At 42.4% G+C, this 18,735-nt stretch overlaps 1 protein-coding gene across 1 annotated transcript; it reads right to left on the bottom strand.

The window, feature by feature from the left end:
• Positions 1-16,275: 16,275 nt before the first annotated feature.
• Positions 16,276-17,578, bottom strand: LOC121020873 (ribosome biogenesis protein NSA2 homolog). Its single transcript, XM_040460953.1, has 2 exons — positions 17,072-17,578; positions 16,276-16,833 (listed from the first exon to the last, which is right to left on the bottom strand). The coding sequence occupies exons 1-2, from the start codon at positions 17,469-17,471 to the stop codon at positions 16,454-16,456; spliced, it is 780 nt and encodes a 259-aa protein (XP_040316887.1). The 5' UTR covers positions 17,472-17,578; the 3' UTR covers positions 16,276-16,453.
• Between the last annotated feature and the right edge of the window lie 1,157 nt (positions 17,579-18,735).

Genomic DNA, 18,735 nt, shown 5'->3' with positions numbered 1-18,735 from the left:
TTTGCCAAATGTCCTCTCCCCTCTTTTCAGCTCATTTTTCGATCTCGACATAAATATAATCTCCTCAAGGAAGCCCTTGCTCATCCCTCAGACCTTGCTGATTCCAAATGTTAAAAACTCTTTTCCTTTACAATGCTTTCCACACCAAAGTCGTTCTTCCTTGGGAGACTCTAAGCTGTCCAGCAGGGCAAAGACCCCGTCTCTAATATTCTTAATGCTTAGCACAAGATCTGGAACATATATTTGCTTCGTAGTCCTGGCGTGCCTGGTAAGCATTCTAGGCTACAACATAATGACGTCCACCTCATCCATCAGGAAATGAGAAGTCTGTGTGATGACGAACAGGGCTCCCTTGTTTATGGCTAAGGTTTTCATTCCTACAATGCTAAGAAAGCCACATCGTTGATTTCTAGTAGGTGGGAGAAAGGGAGTTACCACACGCACACAGTCTTCAAGACAGCTTTCTTACCACAGCCCGATGACACACGCAGGAGGCCCGTACAGAAGTAGCTGTCACCATTTACCACGAAGGTTTCTTCACCACGTACAAAATACACATAATTACACGTCACTAAGAGAGGATTCACCGTACTGTAGTTATTCACCTGTCAGTCCTTTTAGGTTTCAACAGAATGCAAAAAGTTTGGGGGGTGCCCGGGTGGCTCTGTAGGTTAAGCGTCCAACTTTGGCTCAGGTCATGATCTCATGGCTCGTGAGTTCTAACCCTGCATTGGGCTCCATACTGACAGCTTAGATCCTGGAGCCTGATTCGGATTTTGTATCTCCTCTCTCTCTGCCCTTCGTTGGCTCCTGCTCTGTCTCCCTCTGTCCCTCAAAAGTAAATAAAAGATGTTAAAAATTTTTTCAAAAATTCAAAAGGTTTTGGCCATTATCTTGGCTGTTTGGCTGCTGCATTTGAATTGAAGACGGCTTTGTTAGAGTCCTGAAAAGATCTAACAACGTAGCTGACTAATGCAATAATCAATATCCCATACGGACACCTTCCTTGAGTCTATCTGTTCTTCCTGTTAGCTGAACTAAGTTTGTTGCACAGGAAATCTTAATAAGTCAGAATTCCTCGTGTCCTCAGGAAATTAGACACATATTGATGAGATGTCATTTTATACATCAAGATATATGCGGTTACCATTTTATGCACTGAAATGCCTGAGAAATGTCTTTATTTGAACTTTTTTGCATAGATTCCAGATGCAGATGAATACGATACCAGTTTCCGAGAGCAGGGGCTTTGTTGTTGTTGGGGGGGGGGGGGTGGTCACAGTGGTGCTGTGTTTAGTGTTTGTCCCAGTGCTGTACTCAGAGGATCGAGCAGTGCCTGGCACGGGAGGCACTGAATAAATATTTACAGAATAAATGATTATTGAGTTATGAGATGGTATTGTGTTTATATCTGTCACTCTTATTCTACTTATGTGACGAATCACATTGATCGATTTGTTTAATGTAACACAGACTTGCATGCCTGGCACAGACCCCACTTGGCAACTGAACTAACACATTGAGCTAACCAACTCGCACAGGCAAGCTTTACTAATACTTTCAAGGATACAAGCAATCAAGAGGCACAAGCAAAGCAGGGACAGGTCTGTGGAAACTCATGAGTCTCCAGGTCCTTCCTTCCCACACTGAACACATGGACCAATATGGCAGCTGAGGTCTCTAAGTGAACTCACTGAATCATCTTGCATGGTGCAGAGTCCCTAGGCTATGGAATATCTCATTTTTTTTTAAGTTTATTTGAGAGAGAGCATGTGCAGGCAGGGTGGGGGCAGAGAGAGGGGGGAGAGAGAGAATCCCAAGAACACTCCACTCTGTCAGCACAGAGCCCGGTGTGGGGCTCAAACTCATGAACCATGAGATCATGACCTGAGCTGAAATCAAGAGTTGGGCGCTTAACCTACTGAGTCACCCAGGCTCATTTTATAACTCAGATTTGTATAGCCCGGGTGACATTCTCCAAGGAGTCATGCTTCATTAATTAGGTTATATATTGGTTTATTTACCATAAATAGTCCTAAATTGGGGATATGATATAAAGAGTATTCTATATATGAGGACTTTAGTTTTTAAAAAAAACACAAAACTTTATTGTGGGGCACGTGGGTGGCTCAGTCAGTTAAGCATCCGACTTCGGCTCAGGTCATGATCTCACGGTTTGTGGGTTCTAGCTTCGCATTGGTCTCTGTGCTGACAGCTCAGAGCCTGGAGCCTGCTTAAGATTCTCTGTCTCCCTCTCTCTCTGCCCCTCCCCCACTCATGCTCTCTCTCTCTCTCTCTCTCTCTCTCTCTCTCAAAAATAAATAAAAAATGTTTTAAAAATCTTTATTATTATTACAATTTTATTATAGACACACACACACACACACACACACACACAGAGCACAAGCAGAGGAGAAGGGCAGAGGGAGAGAGAGAGAGCATCTTAAGCAGGCTTCATGCTCAGCACACAGCCCTACATGGTGCTCAATCCCCCCCCCCCCGGGATTATGACCCGAGCCAAAATTAAGTTGGACACTCGATCAAATGAGCCACCCAGGCGCCCCTAAGGACTTTACCTCTAACAAATATCATTAGTCTATTTAATGAGGAGTTTCAGCTACAAGTCTTTAGTTTTGAGGAGAATAGATGGGGTCACTTGCCTGGTTTCCCTGGGAGTGAGATCTCTACCCCACTTTCTAGTAATTCATAGATAAATGGACCACATTCACTCCATCATGTCCAAAACAGAAGTTGAGCTCTTCCCATATTTAAAAAATTTTTTTTTAATGTTTATTTTTGAGACAGAGAGAGACAGAGCATGAGCGGGGGAGGGGTAGAGACAGAGGGAGACAGAGAATCCGAAGCAGGCTCCAGGCTCTGAGCTGTCAGCACAGAGCCTGATACCGGGCTCAAACCCACAAACAGTGAGTTCATGATCTGAGCTGAAGTCGGACGCTCAACCGACTGAGCCACCCAGGCGCCCCTAACTCTTCTCATATTTTTATAAGTATGCAGTGCTGATATTATTAGGGTAAAATCCTTTATACTTTATAATATTTCCTTTAAAACTATTATTTAAGCTGGTTTCCATGATAACTATATATTTATCTTCATGTTGATGTCCTTATCTGTTTGTTTGAGGCTTATTTAACATTAGATTTTTCAGGAAATACCCTGCAATCTTCCATACACGTTATAGTTTGTAGGGTTCATTCTTGAAAGTAAATTTAGCTGGATATAAAATCTTTGGCTTACATATTTTGTTTTGAGTAACTTAAATATTATACCATTGTCCTCTAGAATAAATCCTTGATGCTGAGGAGCTTTATAACAAAACTATGTCCATTTCCTAGTGGTCTTTTTGCTTGCATGGACAAAAGATTTTTTTCAATTAATTTAATATCCAATAATTTTATTATAATATTTCTCAGTATTGACCTTTCTGGGTCAGTTTTCCTATGTTCAGTATCCCCTTTCAATATTTATTTGAAGTCATCTTGTCTTTCAAGAAAGTTTCCTTGGGGCGCCTGGGTGACTCAGTCAATTAAGTGTCCAGCTTCAGCTCAGGTCATGATCTCATGGTTCCTGAGTTTGAGCCCTCCTGTATTGGGCTCTCTGCTGTCAGCTCAGAGCCCACTGTATATCCTCTGTCTCCTCTCTGTCCCTCCCCCAGTCACACACATGCTCTCTCTCTTTCAAACATAAATAAGCTTTTAAAAGTAAACAACTGAACAGCAACAACATAAAGAAAGTTTCTGTAAGATAAAATTTCTAACATTTATCCTGTTCCTTTGATATGGTTTTTCTTCTGGGATTCCAACATTCCGGAACATCATTGCTTACTTTCCATAGCTATCACCCTCCTTTCAACGACCTTTTTGCTTGGAAAAAAAAATTATTTTAGAATTTACTTCTCTTCTTTTTCTGTTTGTCTTAAGGCATTGGCTGTTTTAACTCTCGTATTTGTTTACTCTCGTATTCCTTCTAATCTTTATATTAAAATGATTATTTCTTTTATTTCTAAATATTTTCTGAGTTGTCATCTTCCTTTCTGATCTAAATTTTTATTAGAAACCATATGAGCCAGCACCTAGATTTGGCATTCTCCGGTCTCCAGAACTGTGAGAAATGTGTGTGTGGGGTGAGACTTTGTTACACGGCCCAAGAAGATGAATACAGACCTCATGGTCCTTTCCTCTGTTTTGCATGGATTCATTTGGCGCTCTCATGCAGTCTCATGGCCTTAAGTACCATCTCAATGCCGATGCTCTCAAATCTGCATCTACTCCAGGTATACCTCCAAATTCAAGGCGTGAGCATCCGGTGGCCTACTCAACCATCTTCTTTTCAAGGGCTTACTTGAATCTTTTGAATCTGAAACTTATGCTCCAAACTAAACTTTAGACAGTTCTTCTTGCCCATTGACAAATTTCCCATTTCAATTTATGTCAGTTTCATAATATTATTACTCAGGTCAAATGCTTGAGACCGTCATCGATTTTTTTCTCTCTCTTCATTCCATCTAATCTTTGAGAAAATACTGTTGGCTCTACCCTCAAAATGTGTTTAGAATCTGACCACTTCTCACCTGCTTCGTCACTAAAATCTAGTTAAACAAGTTAACTCCTTGCTTCTGTCCGTCACTACAGTGGCTTCCTAACTGGTCATCCTACTTCCACCATTGCTCCCCCTACACATCAGCCAGAGTGATTCTTTCAAAATTTATTCATATTCTTCAAAATAGAGGAAAAGCCATAGTGCTTCCTCAATAGTCTAGAAGGCCTTATATGATCCGGGTCTCCATGATCCCTCTGACTTCAACCCCTACTCTGTCCTCCGTCACTCTGTTCTAGCCACACTGGCGTTCCTCCTGTTTCTCCAACATGCCAGGCACGCTCCTACCCTGAATGTATATCCTCTCCTGGAATGCCCTTTGCTCAGGTGTATGCTTAACTTCTGCCCTTACCTCTTTCAAGTATATGTTCAGATGTCACCTTAAAAAGCACATCATAGTTAACGCTTGTTGCAGTAACCAGATCTGTAATATAGATATATATATATATATTTTTCTTTATTTCTTTCTGTTTATTACTCTTGACCACCACCTACTGACACAGGACTGAGCGAAGACCTGTGGAAGCCCCATACCCTAGGAAGAGTGGGTGCTTCCTTTCTCATCTTTCATTGTGCCACTGTGTGGGAGGGTTTACAAATTCCAAACAGTCAAGTAAGTATAATAGAGTGGAGTAAAGTTATTTCACCTGCACTGTATGTGGATGCTTAATTACATATATATATGTATTTAAATTTTTCCAAAAATTTTTGTATGTGCCTTAAGTTTTAGTCCTGTGTCAAGCTTGTTTGCTTGGTAGGGGGTTGGTATTTAGACACTGTGTTGTGGGCATCGTTACATCCAGCTGAGACTTGTAGCAGGAAGTGACTTGATCAGAGCTGGGGTGGGGACTCAGGCCTTCCTAATACCAAAATTCGTGAGTTTGTACTACTCTTCACCACCTGACATGACATGAGGTAGCAAACACAAATGTACCAGCTCTATCTTAGTATGGATATTTATGAACGTCAACACCATTGACTTTTTCACTCTTTGATTTATCTCTTCACTCTTTGGTTAGAGTTCATAGTTGGAAATAAGCAGGTATCATCAGCAGTGACTACCTATAGTATTTCATGTATTCTAAGATTTTTTTCCATATATTAACATCTCTGAAATCAAGACGTATCTTGTAGTAGATAGAGTGTTATAGTTAATGAAATTCAATAATACTTTGGTGGGTATTCATTATGCATCAGACACCATTCTAATTATTTTGTTTACTGCTCCCACGTTTGGGGACATCCGGGTGGCTCAGTTGGTTAAGCATCCAACTCTTGATTTTGGCTCAGGTCATGATCTCGTGGTTCATGAAGTTGAGCCCTGCCTTGGGGTTCTCTCTCTCTGCCCCTTCCCAACTCGTGCGCTCTCTCTCTCTCTTTCTCAAAATAAATAAACGTTAAAAAAAACACTCCCACTTTTGAATACTCCAGTTAACCTGACATGCTGGTGATACTATTCACTCTTTGCAGGTGGAGCAGCTGAGGCATAGAAAGATTGAACAACATGCTCAGAGCCACACATCTGATATGTGGGAGAAATGAGATTTGGACCTTGAGGATTTGGCTCCAGAACTTGTGTTTGTGACCAAAAATGATTCACCACCACCCACTGCTCCTAGAAAGGAGGGTATATTGGCCTACCCATGGCTGAAAAAGAGGTGAATTCATAAGGGTTTAGTGAAGGTTGACTGCGTTATGTGGGCATAACCTCCTTCCCTTGCTTTCATGTCTTCCTTTCAAGTTTCTAGCACTGTTTTTTCATCTAAGATGTTGGGTCAATTTTACAGTGTTGAACACCCTGTGCAATAGGTCAAGAGAGGGGCAGGTGTCAGGATGCAGTCCTGGAAAAGTTCTGAGCGTTTTGTTGCCTGAAGGCAACTTAGCAACTTGGCAACTTACCAGTTGACATCTGGGATACGTTATAGGTCTGACTTCTAGAATTCTTTTCTTTCCCGTGTTTTTTTGCTCCTGAATTCAGTGGAAATTTTGTTTTTTATTTTGTGCTGAAGCCAAGGAAGGAGAACGGAAGGAGAGAAGGAGAGAATTATTCCAATAATCCAGCTATACCTTCCAAACTCTGGTGAAAGTGAGAATTATTTAAAAAAGAAAGAAAGAAAGAAAACCCAAAGCCTATACAGAGGTAGTTCTTATGATAAATCACTTTTTAATCAGTCATAATTTTGCATTAAGTGCTGAATAAATGCCCTTTGTTTCATACTTAAACTGTCAGTGACTAACATTGGGAGGGCAGACTAGTGCCTATCATTAGAGCGGAGAAAAATCAATACCATTTTTAATTAAAGGCAGGCACAGCCGAGCTTTGAGACAAGCAAATCTCCTTGTCAGTTCATCTCCCCTTTAAACTCTCTCAAAAGTTCAGTTCAGAAGTTAAGAACCAGGCAAATGCAGGAACAGGGTGACAAAATGCTTTGCGGGGAGAGGGAAGTAGGGGGAAGGGATGGGATGAGATGGGGGGGGTGCAAACTAACAAAGAAGATAGAGAGAGACAGAGGCTTTTCATTCAGCCTGTCCCTAGGAGACAATCTTAAGGAATGATAAAAGTAGACACTGGCTTATGCTATAGGGATGGTCTTTTCACTTGCAGACTAAAAGATAATGAAAGGAAAGTCAAACAGATATTCTTGTCAGTCGTATTTGATTATGGTTTAGAAGCCAGCACCTGGTATTTTTTAAGTGATTCTTTTCATATTATATTTTACAACTTTGGATATTCTCCCTTTGTAGAGCAAGAGTCCGGCCAGACAGAACTCACAGTGTTGTATATCCCAGGGACACAAGTGACATTCTGCTAACACTTTTGCTGTTTTCTATTTGTTAGAAGCAAGCCACCAGGCCAACCCATACTCAAGAGGAGGAGATTCTACGAGGCTGTAAATAGGAGAGGGGTCACTGAGGACCCTCCTTGCAAGTTGGCTACACAGACCTTTATACCAAGAGGATTATAATCTCTTTGGAGAAAGAATACAAACAAATTGGGGAAATACGAGAAAAAGAAAAGGTACCATTTTGGGGCACCTGGCTGGCTCAGTTGGTTAAATGTCCCACTTTGGCTCAGGTCACCATCTCACGGTTTGTGGGTTCGAGGCCCACATCGAGCTCGGTGCAGACAGCTCGAGCCCTGGAGCCTCCTTCTGGCTCTGTCTCTCTCTCTCTCTCTCTCTCTCTCTCTCTGCCCCTCCCTCACTCATGCTCTCTCTCTCTCTCTCAAAAATAAATAAACATTAAAACATTTTTTAAAAAAAGAAGGAAAAGGTAACATTTCATGATATCCCCAAGTATGATACAGTCAATGAGACCTAGGGATGGTCAGGAAAGATAGAAATGACACAGGAAGAATTTAATCAATGGAGGTTGATGGCACTATGATGAACGGACAGGGACAAGAATGATGCGACACATTTCCTTCTAGGTATGCCAGAATAGCTATGGAAAGACGCTCAGGGGCCTCTCCTAAGTTTTCAGGCTGCCCATCCACTTTCTGGTTACTGCTACTTTCTTCCCAGCATGAGAGCTCCAGCTAAGTCTGGTTTTGCCAGTTCGGGTCTTTGTGGTTTTAGGTAATTAAAAAAAAAAAAATCCATCTCAAACTGGCTTAAGAATAAAAAAGGATCCAGTAGGAGTTTACCTAATTCAAAACCTCTGGCTCAGTGTGATCCAGAAACCAGCTCTTCTTTTCTGGTCACCACAACTACCCACTATTCTAAATCCTACTGGTTATTCTAAATCTTCACTATATCTCACGTGAGTCCATGAACCTTTTAATCGATTTGTTTATGTAGGCTGGAGTCTCAAAAAAACATTTGTCCCAGGTCCTGCACATTCTAGGGATACCCTGCATATCAAATTGCCAACTCTGGAGTTCCTAGTTAGAAGTCAAGGTATATATACTACATAGAATTTCTGAAGTTTGATCACCTAAATTATGTAGCTTAAATGAGGTTAGAATATATATATGAAGATATATATATATGTGTGTATATATATATATATATATGTATGTTCGTGTATATATATTCATGTGACAATTTGTCCTATAAGAAACAAATTTGTCACAATAGGGCTTATGCATGGCCCAACCAAAGAATTCTTAGTGGTATTGTGCTGTTTATTGATGGATCCACAATTTATAATCCCCATTACCTATAAAATCATCAAAACTATTTGGTGGCCTCCATAGTCTTTCCCAAACACCAGCTCGAACTGCCCATTCTTGCACACAGAACCTCCTCGCTTTTCAAGTCATAATATTCATAGTTTCTTAAGTCATCCCTTTCCCATACTTCTACGACGTACTTTTCCTGAGTTCCCAATTTCCTACCCTATTCATATCCTATACTTTTCCAAGACCTGGCTCAGGTTCATTTTTTTCTGTGAAAACTTGGTTTAAGAAGGTGCAGGACCCCTGAACAGTCTTTAGAACTAGATTTTCTGCTTATACCAGTTATTTGGAGATTAACTACACAAATGTTGCGATCTCTATTTTGTCTTACATTTTTCTTTAACTTTGTAACGTTATGTTCTATTCTCTTTTGTTTTGCCCTCAACAGCTGGGCAAAATTGATTGTCAATATATATCTATTGATTTGTAGATGAATGCATTGTATGGAGTTCCAGAAAGGCCTTTGACCCAAGAGGTTATCAGATCAACTACAATTATCTTCACAGAGTTGGGTGAAGGGGTACGGTGTTGATATATGATAGAGGTCTCTGGCATATTTCCCACTTGACTGCAAGTTCTCCCAGAGCAGAGCCATGTTCTTCGCTTTTTAAAATAGACCTTATTTTATAGAAGAGTTTTAGATTTATAGAAAAATGGAGAAGATAGTGCAGAAAGTTCCCATCTGCCCAACCACACAGTTCCCCCTCTTACTAATATCTTACAGTCAGATGGCTCGTTTGTCACAAATAATGGTTCAATGTTTATACATTATTATTAACTAAAATCCAGACTTTACCCAGATTCCCTCAGCTTTACCTAATGTGTTTTTTTTTTCTCTTCTAGATTCCTTCCTCAAACACCACATTTCGTTTAATCACCACGTGCCCTTAGGTGCCTCTTGGCTGTGACAGTTTCTCAGACTGTCGTTGTTTTTGCTGACCTTTGTTGACAGTCTCAGAGAGTACTGGTCGAGTGTTTCATAGGCTGCCCACCCATTGGAATTGTCTGATGTTTCTCTCATGACTTGACTGGGGCTATGGCTTTCTGGAGAGTGGTCACAGAGGCAAAGTGCCGTTTTCATCACAGCATGTCAAGGGTACACACTGTCAACATGGCATCACTAGTAATGTTGACCTAGATCAACTAGCTCAGGGGGTGTTTGTCAGGTTTCTCGATCGTGAAATTAATCTTTTATCCCACTTCCCTTTACTGTCCTGTTTGGAAGTCACTTCATGGAGCCTCTACCTAAAGGGGTGGGGAGTTTGTGTTCCACTTCCTTGAGGATGGAGTATCTGCATAAATTATGTGGAATTCTGCTACACAGGGTATTTGTCTCTTCCCTCCCATTTATTAATTAATATCAGTATGGACTTATGGAAATCTAGATATTTCTTTAATTAATTAATTGATTAATTAATTTTAATGTTTACTTTTCAAAGAGCGAGACAGAGCATGAGCAGGGGAGGGGCAGAGAGAGAGGGAGACACAGAATCCGAAGCAGGCTCCAGGCTCCGAGCTGTCGGCACAGAGCCCGATGCGGGGCTCGAACCCAGGAACCATGAGATCATGATCTGATTGTGTCAGATGCCCAACCGACTGAGCCACCCAGGTGCCCCGAGATATTTCTTTTATACTTTGGGTTTCAATGCCACCTTTGTTTTGTTACTCATCTTGTTCCAGCTTTGGCTATTGGGATCTCTCTCAGTTGGCTCCTGTACCCCCTTGATACAGCCACCATTTTGTTGTTGTTCTGAGCATTTCCTTACTCTCTGGTACACATCATTCACTTCTGGCCACCTCCAGCTCTTAGTACCTCAGCTAACCATTCGCTAAGTAAATGTTGACTTGAAATGCACCCTGATTGAATTATGGTGAAGCTTATTTGGCTATCATACTTATCCAGTGTTACGTTCTCAATAACAACGATGCATCTGGCTATAGTTTCTCTCTTGTGAAGGTACACATGCCGCCTATTTTTTGACCCAATATGTTTACATTTCCTTCTCGAACATTTCTCCCTCTGTTTTTCAGTTATTGGCAAGAAGTCTAGAGACATCTCAGCAACAGTTTTGTGTATTTACTTAAATAATACTTAGGACCTTCTGACATTGAAATAGTGGGAAGGCAAAACCCTCAAAGCTCAAATGGCTCCATAGCCCAGTTCGAAGTGAATTTTTTTCCCGGCTTCTCAAGTCAGGCTTCTCTGCTCAATCTCCCACAGCCAACGTAAAACAAGACATTGACCTGGGCATTGGAAAAGCAAAGAAAAGTGTCCAGCATGAATGTGGGGAGATGTACTAAATTCATGTCTTGGGCCAACGCAATTTACTCCTGCCTCCTTCCCCCAGTTCACCTCCTCCCCTAGTCTTGCTTCAGACAATGAATTTCCAGGGAGTTTTTTGCCTTTTGATCTCCTCACTGATCTAATGCAATTGTCCAGTGGCAGAAGCGCTGTGAGGTGCAGAATAAAGTAATGAAGCTAATTTGATTTGCACTCCACCCCCACCCTTCAGATCTACATGTCTTTATTGTATTAGATTCCTAATGAGATTCTCTGTCTGCTCTCCGGAGAACAGTGGCAGTGGGAGGGGTTCATCTCCGGAGATTTCCCCCCATTTACATCCCATCTTTAATGGATATGGACCTGCCTGCCCTTGAGTCATAAGGTGACCATCTTTTCCTTCCTGGACTATCCGGGGCCAGAAGTGGGAAAGCCACCATTGCTACAGAGAAGTGAGGGCTTCTTTCCAGTTCCAGGGGGAAGAAAAAACAAACAAAACAAACAAGAGTGAAGGTTAGTGCTGGGCTGACCATTTCATGGAAAGAGCTCCAAGCAAATTTCCAGCCTCAAATCATGTTTCAGAGAGAGATTTGCTCCCGTGTGGAGGTGCTCTCTTGGCTGTTTTGCCATCAGCACTATTAATATGATCAACAAATAGGGGTGCCTGGATGGCTTAGTCAGTTAAGCGTCCCACTTAGGCTCCGGTCATGATCTCGCGGTTCAAAAGTTCGAGCCCCGCGTCAGGCTCTGTGCTGACAGCTCAGAGCCTGGAGTCTGTTTCGGATCCTGTGTCTCCCTCTCTCTCTGCCCTTCCCCTGCTGGTACTCTGTCTTTGTCTCTCTGTCTCTCTGTCTCTTTCTCTCAAACATAAATAAAAACATTAAAAACATTTTTTTTTAAATAGGAGCAACAAAAATAACATCCCCCAGGGCGCCAAATTTCCTGACCCACTCCGGTTGTCCTTGAGATGGTGCCATGGATTCCAGATGAAGTCCTGGCCAGAATCTGTTTGGCCAGGGACCATTGGAGCAAGAAGTAAACATGAAGTTTATTTTGGAGAACCATATCTGGAGAATATGAAGCTGTCTCTTCCAAAACGATGTTCATTCACTCCCTTCACTCCCCCCTACCACCCACAACGAGCTTTAAACCATTTCATAAATGAGAGATTTAAACCACTTCGTCAATGTCTATTTAACTAGCCCCTGTTTACACCCTCCAGGATTTTGGCTGTGCTACTGACATTAGCTGTTTCCTATTTTCCAGATCCAAAACACTCGATTTACCTATCTCAAATTATAACATATACCGGGAGTATAGTGTGATGTGATTTTCCTTGCTATTAGTCCAAAAGCTGTCTTTGAACTCACTGGCAGCCTGGCTGGGAACTCTGATTTAAATAGTAACATGCACTAAGTTTATATGGTTTAATGAATTACTTTAAGACCCGGCCTGCAGGTGGGAAGACACACATTGGTAATTCACAATCCACAAGTTTATGGCTCAAACATAAAAGGGTTTTGGACTGTTTCGGAAAAAAGTGAAAATAAAAAAAAAAAGAAAGAAAGAATGAAAGCCAAGCACTACACAAAGAATCATTTCATAAAAGCAAACGTCCCTCGGTTTGTTTTAGGCCTCGTGCAGATCCCTGAAATCATAGGAGGACAGCAAAGGAGAGTGATTGGCATCATGACGACTTTTCTAGGGGGAAAAAGGTAGTTTATATCTAATCTAAGGTCTTTAAGAGGAATCTATCAGCTTTGGTTTGGTTCTCAGTGGACAGGTGTCTGTATCATAGAAGCACCATACATAATTCACCACCAGAGAGCCCCAGAACTTAGCAAGAAGGCTAAATTACCTGTCACTTCCAGAAAAGGTGTTCCCTTCGGGTCAAGGTTGAAGGCTCCGGTAAACCTGCGTGCGAAAGAGCACTTCGCTCCGTACTTGAATGTCGGCACTGCTTCTCAGCTGTTGGAAATGCAGGCTGGCTATTCACCCTTCGCTTGCCTACCTCTTTTGCAGGGTCAATGAACACACTATCATTTCTGAAATCAGATTGGAAAGAAGGAAGTGAGGTCACTTGTTTTAATGATCAGAGGCCACTTTGTGTCAAATCCAAGGAAGTCAAGAATCTCACTCTCTTCACGGAGGGTGTGGGCAAGGGGGTCCCGTCAGAGGTGTGAGCCATTGCAGCTTAGTCTGAATACAAAAGCGTCTCATTATTACCTGGGGGGAGAGCCTGGAGCCTACTCCCAGGCCGCCTCTGCCTTTGGAACACGGTTCCTGAAAGGCAGGTGCCATCTGGCTGTCATTAAGCTGCTGACTGTGACTTTCTCTCGGATTGACTAGTGATGGATTGACAGGTAAAGTGGAGGCTGGTGGAGCCTCCGGTGGGGAGGTGGGCAGAGGTGTGGTTCCCCTCTGTGGCTTTGGGGAACCCATTCGAGGCTTTGTGCATAGATTTCCCCTCAGGTTTATCCTCTGTATTTCAGGAGCTCTGTTTTCGAAACAATGCAACACAAAACAAAAGCATAACATAAAACAGAGAACAGCCACATGAATGGGGGGGGGGGGGGGTGAGGGAGGATGCTTATACCATTCAAAAAATATTTTCTTGGCTTCATTAAGAGGGCAGCAAGAGAAGGCTAGTAGTGTTTTTTAGTACTTTTTTTTTTAAATTTTAAACATTTTTATTTATTTTTGAGAGAGAGCACAAGCGGGGGAGGGGCAGAGAGAGAAGGAGACACAGAATCCAAAGCAGGCTCCAGGCTCTGAGCTGTCAGCCCAGAGACCAAGGTGGGGGGGCTTGAACCCATGAACTATGAGATCGTGATCTGAGCCAAGTTGGACTCTTCACTGACTGAGTGACCCAGGTGCCTCTAATTTTTAGTACTTTTTAACTCTTCTGTTGCCTTACCGTTTCATTATGTTACCATTTCATTATACTCAAATTTGTAGTTTGAACTAAAGAACTGAGTTTTATAAGCTATTTCTAGTAAAATGAGGAGGGATTAATACATAAAAGTTCTGAGATATTCGTACGCAGAAGAATGTTTTGTTATATTAAAACACTTTTATCAAATGTATCAATCAAACTAATAAAATCAGAATTAAGGATCAGTTCTGCACTGTCTGAGAAATATACTCTATTTGGTACTGTGTTCGGTAAGGTATTGTGTTTGGTCACAACAACTTCTAAAAGCAAGAAGCATAATGCAGGGCAACTGAGTGTCAAAATTGTCAAAAGTTGCCTGATAAATATTTGACTGGTTAATTGATCGAGAACTATTTGCCCCAACTGGGACAAATCTTTAGTGTTTTTGTTTTAATGCTTATTTATTTTTGAGAAAGAGACAGAGCACAAGTTGGGGACAGGCAGCAAGAGGGAGAGAGAGAATCACAAGCAGGCTCCAGGCTGACAGCACAAAGCCCGATGTGGGGCTTGAACCCATGAACCGTGAGATCATGACCTGAATGGAAATCAAGAATCGGCACTCAACCAGCTGACCCACCCAGGTACCCTAAAAATCTTTAGTGTTTAAATTCAGATGATCTGGGGCGCCTGGATGGCTCAGTATGTTAAGTGTCTAATTTTGGCTCTGTCAGAGCTCTACTCCAGCTCTCTCTCTCTCTCTCAAAAATAAATAAACATTAAAAAAATTAAAAAAAAAATCAGATGATCTTTTATCAGAGAAAGTTTTCTCAGATATATCTCAGTAAAAGATAGTATGTTCAAATTATGTAAAAAAAAAGTGTCATTTTAACTTGGTAAGCTCAGGAGAAGCAGAAATAAAAATCATTAATTCAATAAAAAGACTTCCCATGTTTTTTTTTCTTTACTTTTTTAATTGAGGTAAAATTTGTATGTAACATGTTATTAGCTTCAGGTATACTGTATGATAATTCAATATTTGTATACACTACAGGGGATCACCACAGTCTAGTGAGTATCGACCTCCTTCACCCATTTCACCCACAAGGTCAACCCCTCTCCCCTCTGAGAACCGCCAGTCTGTTGTCCGCATCTATGAGTTTCTGACGTATTCTTGAAAGGCCCAAGTTATTGACGGTGTGCTGGCCAGTGTTCCAAAGGCAGTGATTTTGATAGCACCTGCTGGCCGGCTGATCGGAAGCAAGATCATCAGGCAGCGACGTTCAAGGTATGCAAATACGTGGTCCTGTGGGACCACAGTTGTAGACCCTGTTCATTCCCAGGAGACGTGGAGGTGTCCAGTGGCAAAAATCAAGGGCCCCAGACCAGTGTGTAAGCTCCTTTCCAGAGGTTATCAGCAAGCTGTGGTGAGGCCAAGTGGGGTTCAAAGGTGTCTCCTTGCCTATGTTCCCTGAATGCAGCCCTGTAGCCCCTGCATGTGTGGGGAAGCTCAGCTTCAGGCGGAAGCTCCAGGACAGGCAGATGGGCCTTTTTCACAGGCAGACGGGGGTGTCCTTCTGTCTATTACCTGTGCAGTGTGCTGGGTGTGGTAGGCGGCTTAAACTTCCTTCCTCCCTTCCTTCCTTCCTTCCTTCCTTCCTTCCTTCCTTCCTTCTTTCATTCTTTCTTCCTCCTTTTCTTTCCTTTCCTTTTTCTTTCTTTCTCTTTTTTTTCTTTCTTTCCTTCTTTCTTTCTCGGATGGTATGCTGAAACTCAATAATTAGAAGTTTATTTTTTTTAAGTTTATTTATTTTAAGAGAGAGAGAGAGAGAGTGAGAGTGCAAGCAGGGAGGGGCAGAGAGAGAGGGAGAGAGGCAGAATCCCAAGCGGGCTCCATACTGTCAGCATAGAGCCCACCATTGGGCTTGAATTCATGCACCCTGAGATCACGACCTGAGCCAAGATCAAGAGTCAGATGCTTGGGGCGCCTGGGTGGCTCAGAGCCTAGAGCCTCCTTCGGATTCTGTGTCTCCCTCTCTCTCTGCCCCTCCCCCGCTCATGCTCTGTCTCTGTCTCTCTCTCTCTCTCTCTCTGTCAAAAAGAAATAAACATTAAAAAAAAAAAGAAAAAGAGTCAGATGCTGAAGGGGCGCCTGGGTGGCTCAGTCGGTTGAGCGTCCAACTTCGTGATCTCACGGTTTGTGAATTTGAGCCCCGCGTGGCGCTCTGTGCTGACCACTTGGATTCCATGTCTCCTCCTCTCTCTGCCCCTCCCATGCTCATGCTCTGTCTCTCTCTGTCTCCCAATAATAAATAATCATTAAAAAAATTTTTTTTGTAAATAAGCCTATTTTAATGTTTCTTACAATAGAATAAATAGTTCTCTTGATGGCTGCAGATATGTAAGGCTGTTGGGCAGTATTTGGAGAACCACCACAGAAATGGTGTCTTCTTAACTGGTGAGTAGTCTTCAGGAATTGTCAAGAGTTACTTGTCTGAAAGTGCTGTCAAACCAGCAAGACTGTATTTATGCATCCATCGTTTTCAGGATTGTTGGTAACCTGGGCATATTTTCCCCAAATAACCTTGCCTCCTTGTGTCACATGGTCCAACTCACTCACGTTCACTTCAATGACAGTACCTTTGGTAATAACACCCAAAGACGTATATAGTGGGGATGAGGGATTCTTTTTTACACCAAGTATTGGCAGGCAAAAGGTGGCTTTCAATTCAGGATGCGTTACATGGGCCTTTTTGAAACGTAAGCCCATTGGCCTAATGAATCTTTCATATTTAGGTGGTTTCCGAGTAAAGCCATCTCCAACAAAGCAGACTTTTGTAACCATCCTCTTCCATGCTTTCTTGTTTCTCTTTCCTGTTCGAATAACTTTTTTTTTTTTAATTTTTTTTCAACGTTTTTATTTATTTTTGGGACAGAGGGAGACAGAGCACGAACGGGGGGAGGGGCAGAGAGAGAGGGAGACACAGAATCGGAAACAGGCTCCAGGCTCCGAGCCATCAGCCCAGAGCCTGACGCGGGGCTCGAACTCACGGACCGCGAGATCGTGACCTGGCTGAAGTTGGGACGCTTAACCGAGTGCGCCGCCCAGGCGCCCCCCAAATAACTTTTAATACGTCTGTTTCTCCCTGGGCACGAACTTTGGGCAAAGGGACTTCCCATTTTCCTTTCTCTTTTCGTTTTTGTTTAATCATATTGGAAAGTACTTTAGCTCGGGACTGTCCCTCCCCGTCCAGCAGATACGCAAGTACTGCTCCTTGTGGAGTCTTTTCATCATTCTTTTGCTTGGTGTTTCTCTTTTCATGCATCTTGATAGTCTTTTTCATTTGTATTTTCTCAGCATGGCGCCGTTTATGGTAGAGCTTAGCTTTCAGACCAATCATCTTTTTTGCCTTCTTTGAACGTTCATGAGCCTCTCGACCTTCCTTCTTTCTCTTTTTCTCATGGTAATCCAAACGACAGCCATAGCGTTTCCGGTGTAACTCAATATATTCGTTTTGTGGCATGGTGACAGCCGCAGAGCCACCAGGTGCAGGTGCCAGGGCGCAAAGAAGCTTTCAATTTTCGGGTCTCACAGACCCGCGAGTTCACTCCACGCACCCCGATGGGAAAGAGCAAAAAAAAAAAATTTTTTTTAAAGAGTCAGATGCTTAACCAACTGAGCCACCGAGGTGCCCCAATAAATAGACGTTTCTTAAAGGTTAATTGAAACATGAACTTTTTGTAGTTTGTTATATTAAAATCCACTGGTCTGCCTTGGACTTTAAAAAAATGTTAAAGTATAAATGACATACAATGTCATACTAGTCTTAGGTATATAAAGGTGATTTGACAATTCTATACATTACTCAGTGCTCATCACAATACATGTAGTCACCATCTGTCACCATACAACGTTATTACAATATTATTGACTATATTCCCTATGCTGTATTTTTCATCTCTGCAACTTACTTATTTTTTAAGTGGAAGTTCATACCTCTTAATCCCCTTCACCTATTTCACCCATCCCTTCCCACCTCCCCTCTGGCAACCACCGGTTTGTTCTCTGTACTGAGAGTCTGGCTTTTGTTTGTTTGTTCATTTGTTTCGCTTTTTAGATTCCATACACAGGTGAAATCATATGCTATTTGTCTTTCTCTGCCAGACCATCTTTCTGATTGGTATGGTCTCTTGGGGTCTACAGACACAAGCCCCTCTGATAACCAAGGCCAGGCAATCAAGGGAGGCCCCCGGATGGACGCTACTCACCCACCAGCTTTGGCGAGGCTGTGTCCCCATCATGGATGTCTCTGCTAGCAAGGTAGAGGGAGAGTGCAAAAATGGCTCTCACCAGAGCCTCTATCCCCCAAGAAAGTCCCAACTGGTCAGCACCAGCACCTCCCAACAGATGCTTTAAAATTAGCAAGTGAATTTCCTTCACATATAATCACTTCTTAAGCTGCCTTTGTACTGGTTCCTGGGGCAAGTGAGTCCACATGCCATCCCCTCAAAATGAGTATCTCAGATCCCCACAGCCCCCAGGTCCCCTGGGCATAAGCCCCATTGGCTTCCAAAGCTTGGCATTTTGGGGGCCTCATCTCTCTGGTGCAGGTCCTAAGGGTTGAGTTGCTCAATGGCACAACCCACTTCTTTGGGAGAGGCTCTGGATTTGTGAGATCTCTCCTTATTATACGCGGATAGGGTGGCGGCGTTTGGTGAGACTCTGCTTCTCCTACCATCTAGCCATGACATGTTTATCCCTTGTTGTGGAGAGAGTTGTTCTTTTTA

The sequence above is a fragment of the Herpailurus yagouaroundi genome, unplaced genomic scaffold, assembly GCF_014898765.1.
Source record: "Herpailurus yagouaroundi ecotype Mexico unplaced genomic scaffold, PumYag 253, whole genome shotgun sequence".
Taxonomy (NCBI): Eukaryota; Metazoa; Chordata; class Mammalia; order Carnivora; family Felidae; genus Herpailurus; species Herpailurus yagouaroundi.
Note: the sequence above shows the minus strand (reverse complement) of the source record. Positions and strands in the feature narration are given on the sequence as shown.